This window comes from Thunnus maccoyii, chromosome 11, assembly GCF_910596095.1.
Source record: "Thunnus maccoyii chromosome 11, fThuMac1.1, whole genome shotgun sequence".
NCBI lineage: Eukaryota > Metazoa > Chordata > Actinopteri > Scombriformes > Scombridae > Thunnus > Thunnus maccoyii.
This window is the reverse complement of record NC_056543.1, coordinates 22,375,785-22,397,860: the sequence shown is the minus strand read 5'-3', so window position 1 is coordinate 22,397,860 and position 22,076 is coordinate 22,375,785. Positions and strand designations below refer to the sequence as shown.

Below are 22,076 nucleotides of genomic sequence, written 5' to 3'. Positions count from 1 at the left end.
CTCATTTTTGCTTTTTCTTCTTTTGAACATCTTCCTGAATCTAAATCCCTCAAATGAAACAATCTGAGGACAAAAATGCATCCACACTGAAGCCATAACCTGTGATGTAAAGTCACAGGTACACATTACATTGTCTTAAAGTGTCACAACCAATAAAAAGGTGAGGAACCACTGCCCAAGAGCCCTGTCCTTACTGCATTATATTATTCACTGCTATTTCAGCCTATACCGGCTATGGAGCCTGCACAGGGTGAAAGACATGCAGAGGAAACACCCTAAATAGTTACACACAGGGACAAACACTTTCTCAACTAGAAGTAGTTTTATTCAGCCTGAGCTGCATGTTTTCAGACCATGTGGATAAACCGGGGGCACCTGAGGAAACCCAAAAGAACAGCAGAACATGTCAATTCCCAGGATTGTGACCACCGAGCCATATATGAGCTGAAACACTGAGTTCATAGGCTGTTTTCAAAGGAGCATAATGTGTCTGTGAGCATGTTGTGGCCAAAGAAAAATAAACCATTTAAATACATATCACTATAATACAGGAACTCGCAGTGTTGCAGAGTACAGCTTCACTTCTCACTTTGGCCACAGGGTGGAGCCCTCTGCACACTGTATCTACTGATCTGCTCTAATCCAGTGGTTCTCAAAGTGGGGTCTGGGGACCCCCAGGGGTCCTTGAAAAGGTTCCAGGGGTCCCCAGCAAAAAGGGGACTCATTTATTTTCACTATAACTCCATCCATATGTAACACAGTGACAGAATGTATGACTATTTTGGTCATTGGTTTCACACACTTTCTGTAATAAAACACCTAAAAGCAAAAATCTTATCAGATGGGGGATCCTGGGACAAAATCTTATCAAATGAGGGTCTGTGATCTAATTTGTGTCAGTTTAGGGGTCCTTGACATGAAAAAGTTTGAGAACTACTGATATAATCTACTCACCCAGTTATGCATGGAAGTTGCTACTATCAGGGTCTCGAGACACTTCTGTGGTTTACAGCTTTACACAAACAGAGGAAACTGCAAAGTCATCAAGGAACCAGTTAGTACCTATTAATAACCCCTAACAGCTTTATGATAATGATGCCTGCAGTTACAAAGTTAATACAGTAATACCACTGACAATACCAAGAAATGTCCTTAAAAGACACATGTAAAAGCACCTTTGCATGTTAAAATGCTTGTTAATGATCTAAAGAATTCTTCAGTTACATAAGTTGAAAATACAAACATGTACACAGTCTTTATTTATGTGTAGCTCATATTAAGGCTCTGAAAATGATGTCAAAGTGAAGTGGTTGATGCACCCTCTAATAAGGGACTCTTTATAAAGGTTAAATTAATTATAATAATATTAATAATATAATGATGATAATCATTCATTTATTCATCTTTTATAAATATGTTATGTGCCATTACTTATGATTTACAATTTAATACACTGGTGTAAGAAGTCTTAATTGATAACTTTTTAACATTTAAATTCAAGATGATTTACCAACTTTTGCCATTGACTTACTAGAAAGTGAGAAACATGTGACCCTTTATTATTGATGAAGAGAGTGACACCCCCTTGAATATTAATCAATAGTTTATCAACATTTTTCACAGCATGGCAACCAGAAAAGTTGTTGTTATTAATGGCTTATAACTGAAACCATTAGTGAATGATTTAATCATTAATAAAGCCATTAAATACAGCTTCTAAAGTCTTTATAAAAGGTGTTTATGAGGAAGTGGTACAAAATTATAGCCCTTTCCTCTACCTGCAGGAATCTGGAATACCCACCTGATCTCCATGGTTACCAGAGCAAGCTGCAGGGACAGACAGCTTAGCTCAGGCCCACTCAGTATCTCCCAACACCTCTCTGTCTCCATCTCCCTCGTTTAGACTCTGAATGTCTGAGAGAGATAGAGAAAGGGAGAGTGAGTGTGTTGTCAGGAAAACTGACTCTTGAGGCCAGCCGTTTTCTAAACAGGCTAGTGTCGAGGGATGCCATTGCACCTTTGAGGTCCCGTCGCCATGGGTCTGTAACCAAGGGTACTACTGTGTGGCTGTGGAGACTGGCCCCAGGCATTTCATATCCCTCCATTCCCAGTTCATCCCTACATTTCTACTCTCTTCAGCAGGAAAACGCTACTGTTTCTCTATTCTCTTTGCTTCTTGAGAGCATATATAGGAAACAGAAAGAGAGCTTCTGCAACATCAAGACCACATGCTGTGAGTCTATATAGGCCTGAGGAAAGCCACATAAATTAACATATCACACACCAGAACATCACACTAACCGGCACTTAATGGTTATACTTAATGTAGTGGAAATGAGAGTTGCAAGTAGAATTCAACCCCACTTTCATGGCCTTTTTAAATGCACCAGCATACTTGTCGGTCAAAGGGGCTAAAAATTTTTGCAGTTGGAATCGGTGTCCATGCAGGCTGATGGTATGGATCAGGACTGGTACCTGCATCTCTTACAGCACAGCTTTGGAGTTGAAAAAGTATCTATCTAGCATGTAGGCCTGCATTAGTACAAACATGTTTCTACTCACATCAACACTGGTGCATGAAAACAGAAATATTCAAATTGTGCTGCCACAGCTCACCACAATAACCCTTGTTTGCATCTATATCTCTCCTCAGCTAGGGCCTCTTACTTCAAACAATATTTACTGATTTTTAAATACTATTTGACATTAACTGCTTTCTTAGGATTTATTATAATGAATAAAACTACCTGTTATAATCTATAAGTTATTTTAATTCCACTATTAAGATCTGAGAATTGTCACTATCCAAATAAAAAACCTGACCCAGCAAGGACTTCATTTATTGACAATGTTAACACCCTAAAGGACAAAATATGTCAAATGTAAGAACTTTTTTATCTTTCAAGAGAGTATATGGCTTCACTCGACTTCAGTGGGTCGATGCAAAACACTATCAAAAAAGAGACACATACAGGGTATATGAAACTTCCCTTTGAAATACGGAAACACACAGGCCACAAGCAAAACTGTACAGTATGCACCCCCACAAACAATTGGTGCATTAACTGAAGAAGTCTTTGCATGTGTCCTTTGATGTCTTTCATTTGGACGTTTCTCAGAAACACATTCACCCTGATGAAGGTGAGATAGCTGAAAACGTTATAAATAAAGCTATAAATGCTATAAATAAAGCATGGTGTACTGGAGAAGAGTTGTGTACTTTAATTTTGATCGACTTGCATTGAAGCTCAAACGGGTCTGCACCTTGCTGTGTGGCGTTCTTAAAGCAGAAAATCGTCTTTTAGATACAAACACGTGAAAAAGCACATGCAGGCATGCGCATAGAGTTTTCTTTTTGTCCACATCTCCATTGCTAGTGTTGTTTTTTTCCTCAGTGCCTTGCAGATTATATGAGTTTCTACTGTACATCTGGACTACAGGGTATACACACAAACATATCTGGGACTCCCCCTGTGTTCAGTCTTTGACAGATGCCATAAACAAATAAAGGACCCTGTGGTTTCAGGGGGTGTGCAGCCCAAATGAAATTCCAGATTCAATCAAATGAAAAAGCTCATGCTCTGTCTTTTTAAATTATATGCTGCTGTTTTAGAGGGTAATAGGCAGTTATAAGGAATGCGGTGTCACCTACAAGGTCCCTAAAATCAATTCAGTCGTAATGTATCAAGTTCTTTGTGTCTGTCTCTCCCTCTTCTCTCAGCTTTCCCCCAAAGCCATCTGAGCTGGGTAGACAGGTCATATTTTATCATGACAAGGCAAAATCCATGCAACCCAGAGTCACTTCGCAGGGCAGAATACATTAAGCAGAATAATGGATGGACTAGGTAAGTACACAATGCCAAGATGTAGAAAGGACTAGACATACATCAGACATACATTTTCTGTAACTCTACAAAGGAGGATATAGCTTACAGCAAGTGCTAATAAGTTTAATTTTGTCTGTTGACACAATATGCTTTCAGGCACAGAACTGTGTTATATCAGCTATAGATTTATATAAAGTATAAAAGTGCATATAATTCTATGAGTAAATTAAACTAAACTATAAAGGAAAGTAAGTAAGTAAAATAAAGTCTATCTTTCTGTTAACAAAACAATCTCAACCCAAGATCCACTTACACATTTGTTTTGGAAAACAAATTTTCACCGTTTCAGGGTCCCCTGTTGGTTCCTTCCTCCTTCCTCACTGGGAAGCACTACAATAGGGAGCAAAACTCAGCAAATGTTCTGTATCAGGTGGGGTTTGTGTAACATAACAGATCTAGCTGGGTTGGGAAATCAAACTTAGTTGTGAACAAAAGTCTCTTTTATGACCCTGAGAGATATCTTAATAACAAGACTTACCAGGTGTTTGACTTAGCTGAGATGTAGTGAAAGGCTTACCATTGACATATTACAATGTTGTATGTTTAATTTGGTCTGTTTATATCTGATACTCTAAGTTTCGGCACCTAACTTGTCACCTTGTAAACCTTTCTTTACAATATATTTTTTCCATTTGAAAAAAATCTGTTCCAGTATTAAATGTTAGCTTTTACTTGATGAATCTTTTCCACACATTTCTGTGGATGTCACATTTTTTTAAAGGTACTCTGATCATCTATATTAACAATGGATAAAATAACTGGAGTGCTCATAGTGATGTACCCACAGAGAACAATCACCTGACTGTGTGGATCACTTTAACATCTTTCAGGTCACATTGTTTGGTTTTGCGGCTACTATAATGTTTTGGTTCACTCTCTCAGCTCTCATCAACCTTGTTTCCAGACATGGTAATAGGCCAGGTTTTCAGCAAAAAAACAACCTCTGATAAACCCATTATACACTACGTGCCCATCATCAAACAGCCAAAATAGTGGCACATTTTACATTTAAAGAGTAACATATCTCTTAATTAACAGGATATTTGCATTCTTTGGGTGGCCAGAAATGTAATTCCAAATGAATGCTTATGTTACCCCATGTCTGTTGGATTGTTGTGTGCTATGTTGCCCTGAACTGGCCAAATAAAATCAATTAATGCAAGTTTAGGGGCTCATTAACTCATAACTTTGCCCAAGGGGGCACTTCCTGTAGGTGACATAGGCAGCTGCCTAGGGTGCCAGACAGAGGTGGGCACCAAAATTGCACCCAGAAAAAAAGAGGTGTGCAATTCTGATGTTAAGTATGGATTTTGTCAATTTTAGCAAATGGATCAATCATGCTAGCATTATGTAATCTTGCTAGCTAGCTAACATAAGCTAGCCAGTGCTGGGGTCATGGGGGTGTGATATTAACTAACAACATAAACCTTATTGCCATTCAGTCAAAACTGTCATCAGGAACTTGTGCTTTATAAACATATAAAGCACAAGTTCAGCTATACAGTAATTTGCATCATTTTTGTTGTGTCATGAAATTCAAATTGAACAATGTTAGAGTAGTTTTGGTGTAGTGTAGCGAGCTATAGCCATTGTGTGTGGTATAAGGTAAGCATTAGCTCAGGTCAGCTGGTAACACTACGTTACTGTTACCTCACACCAACCCTATCAAAAGGTTAACGTTATCTCACACAAACACTGACCAACTAAATTAGGATTTAATTTAATTTAATTTAATTTAATTTAATTTAGTTAATCGTTTTGAACAAAAAAAACTGTACATGATACTCGATTTTAAATAGACAACCCGTGCACATATGGAAAAAAGGAATGGATAAAGACAAACAAGTAACATTGCTAAGCAAACTAATGTAAGCTAATGTAATGTAATAAGATGTGGTCCTACAGTGCCCACCTCCAATATGAGTAAAAACATTACTCATATTGGTGAGGGATGGAGGGGCAGGGGAAGACTGCCTAGGGGACTGAATGTGCTGGGTCAGGCCCTAGCTTCGCCCCTGTAAGGTCTTAAAGCTTTACTACAGCCAGTATGTTTAGCAGCTCCGGATGACATCCTAAACACGCATTTTAGAGTATAAACACAGCGGCGGTGTCGAGCATCCACAGGGCCACTCTGAGTCGTGATCTCAGTCGGTGCGTGAGCTGCGTGTGTGTCATCTCTGACGTTCCCGGCCCGCCTACATCGCCCACTGTCTCCCTCAGTGACAGACAGACTCTCCAGCAGCAGCCCCACAGCGGAGAAGCCGGTCTGTCAGCGCTTACGGAGCGGAGGAGCACCACATCCGCTGCTCGTAACGCGAGTACTCACTGGTATGGACACCGGAGGAGAGCACTGACCATCCCGGAACCATGCCTACTGTTCTCGGTGGCAAAGGGAAACTTTCCATTATCTCTTTTTTGCTCCGATGCGCATATTCTCAGGTGAGAGGTTGTATAGAGTATACTTATAAAATGAATGATGAGTTATGTGATCATTTCAAATGAAGCCTGGATTGGTCAGAGGCAGTAGTTTTTTGAGTAAGTCTTTAAATGTTGTTGCAACAGAATAGGGAATATTTTAAATTACAAATATGTACATAGAGAAGCTGTAGGTAATCTGTATGAAGAATTACCCATTATTCAACTAAATACCTAAATAAAATAAGGGGATAATTCCTGCAGAGGCATTGTTCCTCATAATTATTTAGTTTGCAGGTTTAATCAAATTGCTTTAAATGCATTCTCATTTGGATAAATGGAAGTACAGTAGAAAGTATATATAGTATAAGTGGAGCCTAAAACTTCAGTAAATAACAGATACTTTAAGAATGTAACAGGTGGTGAATAGTCTAGTTGGCTTGCATGCTGCTTGTTGCAGGTGTTATGTTGGGTTGTGGTTTGTTTAGCCCCATGGGGTTTCATTCATCGGGGTATTGCACCAGAGCTGTAGCCTGTGATCGTTGTGGGTATGAAAGTGTGAAACACATTGCACATGATAATATTCATACTAATGGGCCTGTTAGTGTAAACTGAGGAAGCCGGCCTTTTTTGCCTGTGCACCACCACAGGGAGAGTAAAATACTGGCTGTCCGTGTTTATGTTTTTCATCGGGTGCCTACAGCCTCATAACTGCCTTTTGGCTGTAATAATCAGACAGTTTTCACACACACACTGTTTTCCCTCCGCAGGCAGAGACTCCAGCCACTCAGACACTGACCTTAGTGAGTCACGCATGCAAGAAGAGACAGTATCACACACTCACACACACACACATATACACACACACACGCACTGCACTACACACACATTTTCTGCTGTGCATACTTATGCTGCACAGATGGCACAGAAGACAAAGTGGGACGTAGAAGTAAGAAGCAAATCACTGAAATGAAAATAGAATATAATAGATAAAGGAGAGTAAATGTCTAAAACCAAGTAGGAAGACAGTATTAATGGTATTTGTTCAGCAAATAAGGTTCACATAGAAATACAGAAATTCACAATGATGAAAAGTTTAAAGTAATGGAGACAACTATAATGACACTATTGTGCCTAATTATAAACAGGAAACCGAGTGAAACATCTTTTGCTACAATCTACAACTAGCAGATTGTTTGATTTCACTCACACTCAAAATGAAACACTTGGTGCACGAATGAAGCACCTACACGCAGCTGGGGAAGTGCGAGAAATGCAAAGTACTGGTCCGTTACTTTAATGCTTGAGCAACACGGTAGTCAGTTTACATACCATGAATTTGAATTGTGAAAAGGAGAGAAAGATGCGGTAGGGGGAGAACGGGGTTGCCTGACATGAATGGAAACAGAAAGTTGCTTGCAACAGAATTAGCATCCATCTGATCATCTGCAGCTGTAATTTCTAAGATATGAGTCACTAACGGGCATCAAGCTCCTCTCAACTCAAACCATTACTATTCGGGTGTGCATGTGAGTGTCTCAGGAAAATACTGCATGGAGCTGTGTATATTACTGCAAAAAAGGCGGGAAGCGTGAGAGCAGTAGGTGTTTTTTTGTAGTGTGTGCGTATACGTGTGTGTACGTGTCTTTGTGATGGTGACTGAGCAAGCAGTGGCGCAAAAATGAATGAGTGTATGTAGCTACTCTATGTATGAATGCGCATCTACAGGCACATTTGCTTTTTAGTTTGCATAAAGTGTACACTGAATCTGAATTTTGCCGTAATTTTGATGCTCAAACTCAAACGGACTCGTGGGGTGTCACAAAACTCACTTTTATTACCTGAAAGTCTCAACTTCCTTTTGACTCTCTCCTCATTCATCATTACCTTTATCCTTCTGTTCACACAGGTAACAAGAAGCCAACACAACAGCTGTGCCAAAGATATTCTGGAGGTGAGGACTTACTTTTGATTTTTGTATTACTTTGACTTTTATGGTGTTTATGGTGTTTTTTTCTTTCATCATTATTAATAGTCAAAGTAAATTACTCCATTATCCATTATTCCTGTAGGTGTTTTCTATGTTTTAAAGCATTCGCATTTGATTACATCTTTTTCACATAAGGCTGTAAATAACGGTTATTTTCGTTGTCAATTAATCTGTTGATTATTTTTTCTGTCTTCAAATGTCTTGTTTTGTCCGACCAATAGTCCAAAACCCAAAGATGTTCAAGTTTATGATATAAAACAGAGAAAAGTAGCAAATCCTTCTACTGGAACAGGTGGAACCAGATCCGTCTGGAGTTTTTGCTTGACAAACGTCATAAACGATTAATCAGGTATATCAATAATCATTTTATTGACTAATCCTTTCAGCTCTCATCTCACAGATATTTTAGTCTATCCTCAGTGGCCCTGTGGTTTCTACACATCATCTTTAAACATCGTCCTGTCACTTGTGTGGGACAGAGAGGGAGCGAAAGAGAAGAAAAAAGATACAGAACATGGAGTGGGATGGGAGGAAGATAGCAACACATAATGCTCCACCTGGGAGGCCTTGTTGTTGTTGGAGGAGGAAAAGAGTGGGGGCTTGCGCTGTGTCCTTGGTGACTGGGGAGGAAAGATAATGAAGTGAAAGGATGAGCAGAGAGAGGAAATACATGCCCTCCAGGGCTTACTGTAGAGGATGGGAAGAGAGGAGGAGAAGAGGAAGAGAAAACCTTTAGAGTCAGCTGTCAGTGTTCATAAAAATGTTATGAAAGCAATGAATGAAACTGGGAATGAACCTTCTCCCATAAGAGTTAAAAAAAAATAGTGTGGCATTTTGGGACATATGCTTATTTGTTCTTTTGCCAACAGTTAGATGAGAAGATTGACACCACTCTCCCTTTTAGGACTAGTATCAATCTGCTCAATTAATTTGAAAAAGCATTTATCCCAAAATGTTGAACTATTCCATTCCTGTTAGACCTCAACAGTTCCCTCTCTGTTACTACACATCTTGACCTGTACTCAGTCCACCACTCATCCTCAGACATCAGCACTGATAAAACATGACCTTTTCCAGAGCTTGCTCACTGTTTCAGCAGTCAAGCAACCTCATTCCCTCCCTCGCCCAGTGATTGTTACACACATACATACGCTTAGACACACACACACACAGCAGCCCCCTGTGCTTCTACATTATGACACAGCTGAGATCACACTGAACTAGTATATGAACGGTACAATATCAGGTCATTTTGTCAGCATCCACAGGGCCTGGTTTGTCTGTGTGACTGCAGGCAATCTAATCAGCAGAGATTATAATCAGAGCAGGAGCAAAGACAGTGTACTGTGGATACAGGGCTCTCTCCATGTGGCAGGTTTCCTCTTGAGTGCCGTGCAGAGAAAACAAATAAGAAATGAGGCATATTTTCATAATAGTCCAGGTGTATAATCATCTGTAATCATCACAGACTCTTCCATCTCTTCGCTCAGAGCGAGCAGTGACAAGTGCACATAAGCACAGAAAGACGCAGTCACTGTCACTCAGCTGTGAGCAGTAATCAACTGCATGTATTTGAAATATGGAATAATTACCTGTTGGTAATTAGTATATGAAGTCATTTATCATGTTTTAGATAAATACTGCACTAAGAGCATGAATACCTCTGCCAAGCCTGCCGAATCCGCTAAATTTGTTATTTTAATAGAAAGTCATGCTCATTGGAAGATGACAGACGTGATTTTTGAACAATACCTAAATCCTCTCCTATCCCTAACCCTAAAAAAGAGAGTTAGACTCATGAGTAGAGAGTTATGGCCATAAAAAATGATCATGTTGCTGTGGCACGACCTATAGGTGAAATGGTATCAACTTTACAGGATTGTTAAACTGCCCCTCCACTCAAAAATGTGTTTTGTTTTATTGTTACTTCACTTGGATGTTTGAACTTCACTGTGCAGAGTTTGACATGAGAAGGCTGTTCTCACATTAATCTGCAGAAAGTGGGAAGTTTCTCTGTGCTCACCTTTAAGACAAGTACCTGCAAACATGATTTGTGACATCACAACTAGCCTGGAAGCCAATTGTAGTCCAGTATGCAACCTACACAAGTGTGATGTGGAAACTTGGAGCCTCCAGTTCACAAACACTGAGAATCTTGTGTGCAGCAGTTAAACTTTTGAAATTAAACATATTTGCATATTCATAGATTTTGGATTTTTTTTAATGGGGGAGAAGGAGAAGATGTCATTTTAAAGATTTCAACAAGGTAACATTTTTTTTTGGGGGGGGGACCATATCAGACACATATTATTTTTCAAAGCAGAGTATTTCTATACTTTGTAAAACATGTCTGGAGGGGATCTTTAAGTGTTGGTTTATGTGCATGTCAACTAAATTGTGCTGCAGTTGCACAGTGTGTTCAAGACTTGAACAACTTTTTTTTTTTATTGTGATTGTGGTTACAACTAATAATAATTATCATAATGTAATGTATTGATTATTTTATTGTCAATCCACAAATCTTTTAGACTGTACAATGTCAAAAATAATCACAATGTACATCACAAATTACACAAGCATGAAGTGATGTCCTAAAATTGCTTATTTTGTCTGAGCAATGGTCACACCATTGACTGTGGTGTATGCTCCTTTAAGCGTTTAATTGTTCAAACTATTCAAATCTGCAATGTGATTTGTAATTTCCACCCCTATTATGTGCTGCATGATTGGCTTTTGTACCCAACAACGGTACTATGATTTTAACCGTTCCACTGGGGACTGATGATTACTTGTTGTGTTCTGAGCTACTTGCCGTCTTCCATGTTCATCTCCCCAGGGCTGCCTTACAAGCAACAAATGTTTTGATGAGGTGTCTTGTGTTCTGGTTCACTGACTGCACACCTTTGAGATTGCCACCTTTGAAAAGCTCAGCAGCTCTACAGTATAGTGATACTCAGATTTAACCTCCTGGAATGCAAAATCATGCCAACTCATTCAGTGTAATTTGTTGCATTCACCTGTTTATATAGCAATACAGTAGCTGCTCTGCAGGGCTAGAGTCTTTAAATTATTACTCACCGAGTAACCATAACCACATACAAATACACAAAAAAAGAGTTTTGATACATTGAAAAATTAGATTTAGCATATACTTGAAATATCTGGAAAGGATCTACACAAAATGGTATCACAGAAATCTTGACATCACTGCAAAGTACACACTCACACACCAAGCATGTAACATACTAGACTAATCCATATTCACACCAAGCAAATACACTCTCCTTGGTGGGCAGGAACAGTGCTGATAACAAGACTCAGCTGTCATGTGAGGCTCTCTGCGCTCCGCTGTATGTGTGGAAACGGGAGAGATACGTTACTTCTAAATGAAAGAGTGAAATATGTTCTAATGACAGATTTAGGATACCTGTGGTGTCTGTATGTGAAGACCATCAATCACAGTGACCTCTCACGATTCACCTCTGACCCCGCCTTCTGTTATACAGGACATGACTCAGTCCTGGCCGTCCCAGCAAGCCTTAGGGGGTGACCAGACCCAACGAATCCTCTACAACCTTAAGGTATGTGTGTGTGTGTGTATTTGCTCTTTATCTTTGATGATTATTCATTATGTAGATTTTTAATCCATATTTTTTGGTCTCCCTCTTTCCCAAGGATGGAAAACAGCTGACTACACAACAAAGGCAAAGTACGTGTTCACTGACTAATATGTTTACATGTGATATGTGCAATCATTTATAAGTGGTTCTCTATTAATATGTTATTTTTGTTTGTTTTTTAATATGTTTCCTTTCTTTCTCTCTCCATTAGGTCGGGGGGATGTTCCACTACGAATGACCCGTCACCCTCACGTGGCGCCTCACAAATCGTAAGTGGACATGAGGAAACATGATCCACCGAAGATCATTAAACCTGAGCTATGGCTGTGGCACGCACACAGACAATAAAATCAAACACAAAACTTCTAAGCAACTTCTGTAATATTGACAAATCATGAACATCCTCTTCTGTGCAACCACAAGGAAAGGCTTTAATGACGAGTTAAAGGAGGCAGGAATATACGGTCAGTCAGCAGAGCTAACAGTTTGAGTGTTTCAGGCTACATAACATAGGAGAGGTCAAAGGTCAGTTGACATTCTTGAAAGCTGTCAGTGGAGACCGATGAGCTCCTGTTTGTTAACTGTTTACATCCTCTTTTTAATGTGAAACATATGGTAAGTGGCGTAAGCCCAAATGTGTGTCTCACATTATCACACAGCTTCTGTTATGTAACACAGCAGTTTGTGCAAAATATTTGGATGAAGTTTATTTTTCCACAAATATTGAGTACTTTTTGCAACCTATTTAAAAGTAAAAACAATAGAGCAATCAATGCAGTACAGTCCATTGAGAATCTTATTCCAAACAAGACATGAGAGTTTGATTAAAATGTCACTGTTTATTTCAGAATTGTTGATTTTGGGTTATTATTACCTTGTGGGTCATTTTAATAGCTTAGATGCAAAATTAGTTACGGCTTTGAGAATTCAGTCATCTTTGTTTTTAAAATATAACTGGTTAGCGAGTTTTATCGGAGGTCCAGATGAACCGTGTCCTACAATATAATACGATACAATAAATAATATATTTGTGGATTAGGTGTGTAAATATAACTTTTGGTATAATGTGTAGAAGATTATATAAAAATAATCATACTGTAGAAGAGACTGGCAACGTTTTGTGAAATGAAAAGCCTAATTACACTATCATCATACATTATTTGTTATTTTAGTGTGGTGGTTGATAATGATAAAAAGGACACTGTCAAGACAAACTAAGTCCTATTGATTAAATGTACAACAGGATGTCATTTTCTGGCTATTTGTTTGTTCCCAGCATGCTTGCTGATGACCTGCAGCTGAGCAGTGATGAGGATGACACCCAAAGGGTAGGTGACCTCTACGCATCTTTCATCGCTTTATTAGTAGTTCTGGCCTCAGCTGAATACATCTTAGTGACAGACAGTGGGAGAGAGCATGAGAGAAAGAGAAAGTGTAAGGGAAATCAAAACAGAGACTATGACTGTAGTGTTTGGCAACTCATGCTGATAAATGCCTGTTTTTCTGGTAGTGTTAAGTGAAGTGCACACACACACACACACACACACACACACACACGTGCAGGTTGGCACAATTGGCAATCAGTTAAGAATTGTTTCCTTTTTTGCTACTAATTATAATAAGATGTCAAGCAGCAGAGGTAACACATCCACTATAAGAAGTTGTTCACTGAGCTGCTGCTGTGGATGATAAGTTTCTGTATTTTTTGTTTTGTGCCCCCGAAGGCAACTGATGAGTCAGCAACCTGGGATGGACACAGGTAATTAAATACATATATCTTGTGTGCATATTGTGGATATGAGCTTGGAATGTTTTTGCATGTGTTAGTTTGTCTGTACACTAATGTTTATCTGTGTGTGCTGTGAATAACTACAGTTTGTCTGACTATGTGTGTATGTGTGTGTGTGTTCCACTTGGCTGTGTACATATGCTGACCCCTCTTTGGTGTTTGTGTGTATGCTGACTGACAGCCTGTCAGCGCAGCGAGCGCACACACATGGCAGGCGGGTGAGACATTCCAGCTCGGACTCTTCAGGCTCAGACTCCACTGCTGGGTCGGTCAGCAGTAGCCTTCATTCCCGGAGCTCCAGCCCAGAAGCTCAACCAGATCCTACGTCGCCTGCCAACACGCAGCCCCCGTGTGACAACAAGGAGGTACCAATGCTGAGCCACAGCCTCTTCTTCTGCTTTCTGTCTGCCCTGTCCATGTCTGGCTTGTCTGTCTCTCCCTCTGGTTGTATGCCTGCCGGGCGAATCCTCCACAGGGAGTGGTGGCCTCGAGGCAGTTGACGGCAGGTGTGGGGAGGGACAGAAGAATAAGGAATGCATGTGAGTTGGAGAGGAGGATGGGTGGGGGGATGAGGGCAAGAGGTAGCTTTGGGAATTAGTGCCTGGGTGTCATGTCAACCGGCCGAGTCTTAAAGAGGAAAGCCCTCAGGAGGTGGAAGTCATCAAGACTAGAGTCCATGTTGACATCTACAATTAGACTTACCTTCTCTTTAATTACAAGAGTGCAGATGAGAATATGGACTACTTATATTTCATTATCTCAGATAAATATTGAATGTGTGACTTAGCACTGAGGTGTAGAGCATGGTAGGTATGATGGGCACTTGGAGGAGTGGGGCATTGTGGGGGTTGGTTTGAGACTTGTGCTATGTGGGGAATGAAGGGGAAACCTGCTCCTCTTTTATGAATGGAAGGGCCTGTAGACTGTATTACTAAACATGCACTATATTGGGCCCCTATAGAGAAGGAGGGAGTGGAGTGTGTATTTGGGGGTGGGGGTGGGCGTGGGGGGTGGTAGTTGGTGTACACCATGTGTTTTTCATTTACATGGAGTGTTTGAGTGTCTCCCAAGAAAGAGACGGGGGTTGGATTTGTGGAAGCAGCAAATCCAGAGTTCCAGGTAGGAAGAAGGAGGGAGAGAGAGAGGGAGGGACAGAAAAGAAGGAGGGAGGGCAGCCGAGACGGTACAAGAGATGCAGTGTCTTCTCTGGAAAGAGGGCGAGGGATGTGGGGCGGGGGGTTCACTGTTTGACTTGAGGAGTGGAGGTTTAATTTAGCTCTGGTCAGCTAAGAGCGAAAACTAGAAGGTGAGACAGAGAAAGAGGGAGTAGGAAGGAAGTTCGCTCTCCAGCCGTGAGTATCCTCTTCGTTGTTTCAATCTGAGTAAAACCTCCTTCTCTCTCTCTCTCGTGTTCTCCTGATTCTTATGGTTACAGGGCCAGTTGTTAAGCAAACATTAAGTGAGTCATTTGGCGTAATTGGATGGGGGTTGAGCTACTGTAAGCACAGATGTGGACTATAGCAACAGGAGTCAGACCATATAGTAAGTAGGCTGTTGGAATGTTGGAATTTTATAGAACTAACATTTTTTAGACATGAGTCATAATCCAGGTTTGCCATTTGGAGTTTGAATAGTTTTTAGAGCAGCTAAGTCAGTGAGGTGTCCGTAATGTGCAGTGAATGTAGTGCATTTAAAGTGGTTGTATTGGAATGTGCAAATGTTGTGGTATGTGCACAATTGTTTGAGATATGTGTCATTCCTCACATAGTTAAATATAACACTGTACTATGTGCTTAGCTCTATTTCTCAGCTAGTACTGTTTATGAATGAATGTGTAAGTGTAAAGCTCTCACAATTTTCTGATATTCATTTTAAATTAATCCAGTGTAATAGATTAATACCTGTCATGTGTCTCTGTGCTTCCCTCAGACCAATCACCCCTCTGCTGCCCAGTGGCAGTTGGATAAGTGGCTGCAGAAGTCCCGGAAAAAATCTGCCATCAGTGAGTGTTATCCCACCCAGAGCATTCCAGGACGCCTGCCCTCTCCACAAACCCAGCGAGCCCCGTCTCCAGCTAGGTGCTGGGACAGCAATCAAGAATACAGCCCTAGCCAAAGCCCCATTCCCAGCCCACAGTTTAATTACAGCCACAACAACAGCCCCTTACCGAGCCCAGGGTACAGCTTTTGCCCCAGCCCCAGCCCATTCCCCAGCACCTGTCCAAGTCCCAGCCCTAGCCCAAGGCCCAGTCTGATCCTCAGTCCAATTCCAAGTGTTTGCCCCAGTCCGTGTGGGAGCCCGAGAGCTAGCCGTAGCCCTAGCCCCATACCTGTGGCCAGAGACCCTCCAAGAAGCCCAAGTCCCATCTTACCTCCCTCCAGGGTTCATCACTACTCCGAGGTTCAACGTCATCATCAGCTGAGCCAAACACAACCTAGTCTAACAAGTACTCCCCACAGGAAGAAAATTAGGTCATGGTTTGCCCAGTTGCCTAACACCGACGCCAAGAGCAAGCCCACGAATAGTACTCATCCTCAGCCACCTCATCCTCACAGGCCCAAGTCTAGACCCACACAAGAACAAGACAAAAGCCAAAACAAATCCAAGGCCTCTGCAGTTTTGAACTCTAATGATAATCACAGCCACAAATCTAGACCCAAGCCTAATATTCATCCAAGCTCTAAACAACTTGCTGAGGCTCCCAAAGCCAAACACACATCACATTTTGAACAAAATTTCAATTCGAGCAACTCCAAACAAAAGTCCCGGCCTTTAGTTCAACCTAGGTCACAACATAGCCCCACAAGAGCAAAGCATTTAACTCCCACTAGTCGTGAAACCAACGCTGGTCACAGTTCTAATCCCCAATCTACCTCTAAAGCTGCCAGTAATTCTATTACTGGGTCGAACTCTAGAGCCAGTCCTAGCCTAAAACCTAGGGCTATAGCCCCAACTCCTGTGCATGTTAATCATAGCAAAACATCACAGAAGAAACCTCAGTCCAAGGAACGGGAGGCAGACCATAGAGAAGCTCATCTCACCCAAGCAGAGGGGAGAAAACACGAGAGAAAAGAGGACAGACATAGGGAAACCCAACAAGGGAAACAGGAGAGAAAGGAAGACAGGAGGCTGGCGGAGGAGCAGCTACTGAGACGTCCCTGGATCCAGAGTTCAACAGAAGAGGACGAGGAAGAGGAGGAGGAGGAGGGAGCAAAAGAGAGGCAGAGGAGGAGAGAGGAGACAGAAAGAGGGGAAAACAGGAGGAGTAGGGACCAGCAACATAGACGCGAATGGCAAACAGTCCAGGCCAAACAGAGACTGCCTACCAGCGTCGAGCGACACCGCCTTCAAGACAACTCACAACACCCAGGCAGGACAAAAAAGGGAGGGAGAAGTGAAGAGAAAGAGTCACACCCAGACCCTTCACCTCCACCTTCACGTACCTCTACTCCTCATACACCATCCTCCTCATCCTCTGCCTCTTCCTCTTCAGATTCAGAATCTGAATATCCAGCCCAAATCACCAAAGTTCCTGCAGACTCTACCTCCCACAAGAGACTCACCAAGAGAGGCCAACGAGGCCCAGGCAGACCTGACGCCAACAAACCGAAGGCAGTGCACCCTAAGGGACCCACTTCAGGAAATCCAAGTGAGGGACAGCAAAGTGAGGGGAGGCCGAAACTTTACACCCTGGTCCCATTTGGGCGAGGTGAAAAGTCCACAGCGTCCTCCCAGCGTGGGCTGAGAAATCTGGTGGTGCAGATAGACCTCTGTCTCCTTAAAAGGGTCCCAGACAGCACTACCAATTCCCCTGTTAAAAAACCCTCTTCTTCGTCCAGCAAGGACAAGCAAAGAGAGGCTATGAAACACCTGTTCACGCCGGACACTGTGACGAAGGATGGCAAAAGGAAACGCAAGGTAGACAAAATGAATATTTACTTTTCTTCTCTTTTAAATGTGATGTGTGGTTTGTACAAACCATGCATTTATGTGTGTTTGTGTGTGTGTGTTTGTGTGTGTATGTATAAGCAGCCGGAGAATGGTGTGTCACACAGAGAAAGCAAGAGGAGTATTCCTTGTACAAATGACCTCTCAGGCCACACAGAGTCTTCATTTCATGCAACTGAGAACAACTTTTCGACTGTGACCACACACAATGGGTAAGAAAACACCATACACACTGTTCGTTTTCTTCACATACACACAATCATACCGTAAGCACAAATATGTGTATTTCTGTTTGAATGTTTATGTGTGTTTGTGCTTCCAGGTACTTGGAGGAGTACTTGGACAGCAAAAGGCCACTGTCACCCCTGTCTCCACTGTCCGTCAGCCCCGAGTCCACCAAGCCGCCTTCCAAAACAAAGAATACTGATGTGCATCATGTCAACACTCACAAGAACAAAGACAAGAACAGAGATTCTTCTGTAAAGGTAATACCAAAAGATATGCGTTTAAACCATCCCAACCCCTTTACTTGCTGCCTTTTGGTTTATTTCTGCTGTTTTTGACCTGTACACTCAGCCTAAGATGGAAGTGGAATGTGTGAAGGTGTCAGGACAGCCCCAGCCACCGTCTGAGTCCTGGGGCCCTGCAGGACACAGGGGGACAATGCCAAACCATGAAACGTGAGTAATCATACATAGTGCATCAGACAGTGCATCACTGCACAGCCCACACTGTTTGTTGTTGGATAGATAAACAGACATATGGGTATTATGACATGCTGATGACATCAAACACTGACTGTGCTGCTCTTTCTTCTTCTGTGTTTCTGTTCGTCCTTTTAGCCACCACCATGCTGAGTACTACTTACATGAAGCCAAACGGATGAAGCACCGTGCAGATGCAATGGTGAGTCTGTGATCTTTGAGTGACAAAAAATGTCATTAGTGACAGAAAATTGAGATTTGGCGGAAACACAATTGTTTGCTTACATGAGACTTTGATATCAGTTTAATCTCATTCATAAGCAAGCAAACAAAACTGTATTCATATACAGCATTTGACTCCGGAGGTTACTCTGTGATTCAGTCACATGTTCCCAACTCAAAATAAAGCGGGTTGTATCTATAAAAAGTATTTTCTTGACAGTAAAGATGTCTGCTGCCTGCTCGGAATTATAAAAAATTAGCCTGGGGTGAAACCAGCATAATATTTCCACAGACTGTGCTTTCTACAGCCCTGGCCTGCCATAGGCTAGGGCAGTGGACTTAACATACACTGAGAGGAGAACAAGAGGAGAGTGGTGCAACAAAGTTGTTAGAAGGCACCTTTGACAGACTTAGGTTAGCTGTTTCCTGTGTCCAGTTTTTGTTTTAAAGGATATGGCTGCTGATTTTCTATATTTGTCTTATTGTCAGCAAATCTCATGTGCAGAGCCAAACCAACAATGAATTGATCTACTGATTATTGTATTGTGTGTGTATCCAAAGCCTGATTTATCGTATTCCTCTGTGTCATAGGCCTCCGTTGTCCAAAAACTATTAAAAATACCTCAGTGGGCAGCACTGTTGCACTGGCTGACATGTTCCACAAAGAGTTTGGACACGTGATTTTCTTTAGAAATGGCTCCAAGGAGGAATAAGAGCATTCACGTTTTCAGTCTCTGGAGTGTAGTTCTGGCAGACACCACTGTGCATACAGGAACACGGTTCTGTTTACAGAGCTTCACTAGCTTGTTGTGCAACATATCACAACCTCTTCACTTTGTACAACATTTTAAATTTCTCAAAGAACTTTAGTAAAACTTTATCAGGCTTTGGATCCTGGACAAACTTTACTGAAGATACTTAGTTGAAATAAACTTCCATTTGTTAAAGACATTAAACAAGCATATTTCCAAAATTGAGAATTTATTTAATCTTTACTATTTTTCCATTATTGTCTCCCATCTTTGCCTATGTTGGATGTCTTTTCTCCAGGTGGACAAGCTGGGGAAGGCTGTGAATTACGTAGACGCTGCTCTCTCTTTCATGGAATGCGGGAAAGCAATGGAGGAAGGGCCACTTGAGGCAAAGTCTCCCTATACCATGTACTCAGAGACAGTGGAGCTTATAAGGTGAATTACACATTCAAAGCACAAGGAAAACACACCCATACACCCACACATGTACATCTACATGAACTGCAGCTCCATTGTTAATAGTCCTGTGTCTTAAGGTACGCAATGAGGCTAAAGAGCCACTCCGGCCCTGGGGCCAGACAGGAAGACAAACAGCTGGCGGTTCTGTGGTGCGTATGTCATCTCCTTTGTTTATGCCACATCTATCATCACGCTGAAGGACCTGCATTTTGAGGATGATTTGTGGTACGTCTGAGTCTCTTTTACTTGGGTTTGTGTGTGTCCACAGTTTCCGATGCCTTGCCCTCCTTTACTGGCAGATGTTTCGTTTAAAGAAGGACCATGCACTGAAATACTCCAAAGTACTGCTGGACTACTTTAAGGTATATCAAGAAACAACAAGCCTGATTTTGCATGTACATAGAGACATGGTTACAAAAATCTGATAAGACTTTTTTTTCAATTTCTGGAAAGTGTTTGGTTGAATGTAAACATCTGGATTTGGATGACTTTTAGCTTTGCTTTTGGTATCATTACAGAGTTCTCCCAAAGTGCCTACAACACCACCCGGTTGGAATGACACTGGGAAGTAGGTGGATAATAACTTTGTATTATAGGCTTTTTGTTTAATTACTTGCATTCATTCCAGCCACTGAAACTGAATTGATTGCCATTGCTTTGTTGTACGTGTTTCCATTCCCAGGGATATCGGAGGACCCCCTTCTTCACTTTCACCCAATGCCAAACACCTCAGACGGGGTTCACATGGGGGCAACACCTCCCCCTCTCTCATAAGCATTCCCCAACGTATCCACCAGATGGCAGCAAATCACCTGAACATTACTAACAGTGTCCTGTACAGTTATGAGTACTGGGAGGTGGCAGACAACCTATCAAAGGAGAGTAAAGGTAAGGAAGTGTGAGGGTTCTCAGAGCCACAATTAAATGACGTGTATCAAATGTATATCTGCTTTAACACTGCTGGCAAACAAGTTTTAAGTGCACTGTCTTTCTTTCTCAATAGAGTTCTTCAACTACTTGAATACTTTGTCTGGGCCACTTACGCTTCACAGTAGCATTGCTCATGCAGTCCAGTATACCAGACAGGCTCTCCAGTGGATACGCATTAGTGCCAAACTTAACTAAACATCAACTAGATCTCCAGGCCTCACTTAGAAGAGACGAAGCCCTGGATCATCTCTACGCAGCTGACAGGATAGCACTGATACCTACTGTGCTGCGTGAAATGCAGATGGATGAAATCCTTTGGAGTCTGACATCTGTCATCCTTATAGGATGGTGGGGTTCTCGGCTTCCAGGTCTTACTGTGTGCAAAGCCTTCTAAACCACGACCCTGCCTGTATGGTCATTTTATCAGAGAAAATGAAGCAATCTTTGGACTTCTCATAGATGAACATGCACCTTCTTCCTATTCCACCATTGGATTAAACTAGAGAGTTGTGTGCACTGTGGATTTGAAGTTATCATTTGCCAAATGTCCCATTGTGACAGAAATATGACTCACACAAGCCTTTTTCATACTTTGGAAACAATCATGATCCAGCGTGCTGTTTCACTGGGGCCAAAACAGGAGACGATGCTGAAAGACTGACCAATCATGTACCACTTTCTCCGAAGTTGAAAGCTTGTCTGCATCTTTTTCTAAGGAAGTTTTTAATGACTTAATTTTTAGATCTCTAATATTTTTACTTTTATGTGTTTTTACTGTGCAATATTTGATGGATTATCTGTTTTTAGAAAAAAAGAGAAAAATACAAGAGAATTAATTGTGTGGGTCTAGTTGCCAACATTCCAGGTCCCATTTTGTGTTTTTGTCCTTGCTTTGAGTGTGGGATTGTGTGATTGAAGTTGAAAGAAGTTAAAGAGGTCAGAAATCCTCTTGAAGATCCCTTGAAGAGTTTTATTGTTTGCTTTTTCATTTCCAGCTTGTATTATAGTGCATTTCATACCAGGCAGCATAGACTAAGAGAAGACACATCTCGAGATGAAGACGTAGTTCTACAGAGCATGATGAGTGGCACAGGAAACGTAGCATCGCTATCAAGGTGTTAACCTTATATGTCCAATTTTGGTCATTTTTATTTTTTTATAATTTTAACCTCAACAACAACTGAATGATTACAAGTCCTCTGTGGATGTTGAAATGAAATGTTTAAAACTCTCTCAAAACCACCTGGATGCCAGCTATCAGACTAAAAAAGGTGTTTTACCTCATGAAAGGGTGACATTTTACAAATATAGGTGTACACTGACTACTGTCACGTTTGTATAATATTCATTTGTGAACAAG

At 41.4% G+C, this 22,076-nt stretch overlaps 2 protein-coding genes across 5 annotated transcripts in view; one reads left to right on the top strand and one right to left on the bottom strand.

Annotated features, from left to right (window-relative positions):
- arhgef7a (Rho guanine nucleotide exchange factor (GEF) 7a) overlaps positions 1-4,229 on the bottom strand; it is a 33,080-nt gene extending 28,851 nt beyond the window's left edge. Inside the window, exons 1-3 of the mRNA XM_042426145.1 lie at positions 4,141-4,229; positions 1,802-1,906; positions 955-1,032 (exon numbers count right to left, since the gene is read on the bottom strand). Of these exons, the coding sequence (XP_042282079.1) occupies positions 955-966 (12 nt within the window). The 5' untranslated portion in view covers positions 967-1,032; positions 1,802-1,906; positions 4,141-4,229. The remainder of the gene's footprint in view (positions 1-954; positions 1,033-1,801; positions 1,907-4,140) is intronic.
- Positions 4,230-4,457: 228 nt separating this feature from the next.
- aff3 (AF4/FMR2 family, member 3) lies at positions 4,458-22,033 on the top strand. Of its 4 annotated transcripts, XM_042426142.1 has the most exons (20): positions 4,458-5,168; positions 6,108-6,326; positions 8,212-8,256; positions 11,799-11,873; positions 11,968-12,001; positions 12,124-12,181; positions 13,189-13,240; positions 13,637-13,671; positions 13,883-14,066; positions 15,631-17,619; positions 17,734-17,861; positions 17,972-18,134; positions 18,226-18,329; positions 18,492-18,555; positions 19,626-19,762; positions 19,864-19,935; positions 20,055-20,148; positions 20,305-20,354; positions 20,469-20,674; positions 20,790-22,033. In XM_042426142.1, exons 2-20 carry the CDS (start codon positions 6,255-6,257, stop codon positions 20,909-20,911), a joined length of 3,684 nt encoding a protein of 1,227 aa, XP_042282076.1. In that variant the 5' UTR covers positions 4,458-5,168; positions 6,108-6,254; the 3' UTR covers positions 20,912-22,033. The 4 variants fall into 4 exon arrangements, with proteins under 4 accessions (XP_042282076.1, XP_042282075.1, XP_042282077.1 ...); XM_042426141.1 differs by lacking the exon at positions 4,458-5,168 and having other exon boundaries at positions 5,650-6,326; XM_042426143.1 differs by lacking the exons at positions 4,458-5,168; positions 6,108-6,326 and adding an exon at positions 6,798-7,105.
- The last annotated feature ends 43 nt before the right edge of the window (positions 22,034-22,076 follow it).

Bases quoted from the DNA above. Each gene is read 5' to 3' on its own strand.
- aff3 (XM_042426140.1), top strand. From the start codon at position 8,017: ATGCGCATCTACAGGCACATTTGCTTTTTAGTTTGCATAAAGTGTACA. The intron at 12,002-12,123 runs GTACGTGTTCAC...TCTCTCCATTAG, and splicing joins GACTACACAACAAAGGCAAA to GTCGGGGGGATGTTCCACTA. The intron at 14,067-15,630 runs GTACCAATGCTG...TGCTTCCCTCAG, and splicing joins CCCCGTGTGACAACAAGGAG to ACCAATCACCCCTCTGCTGC.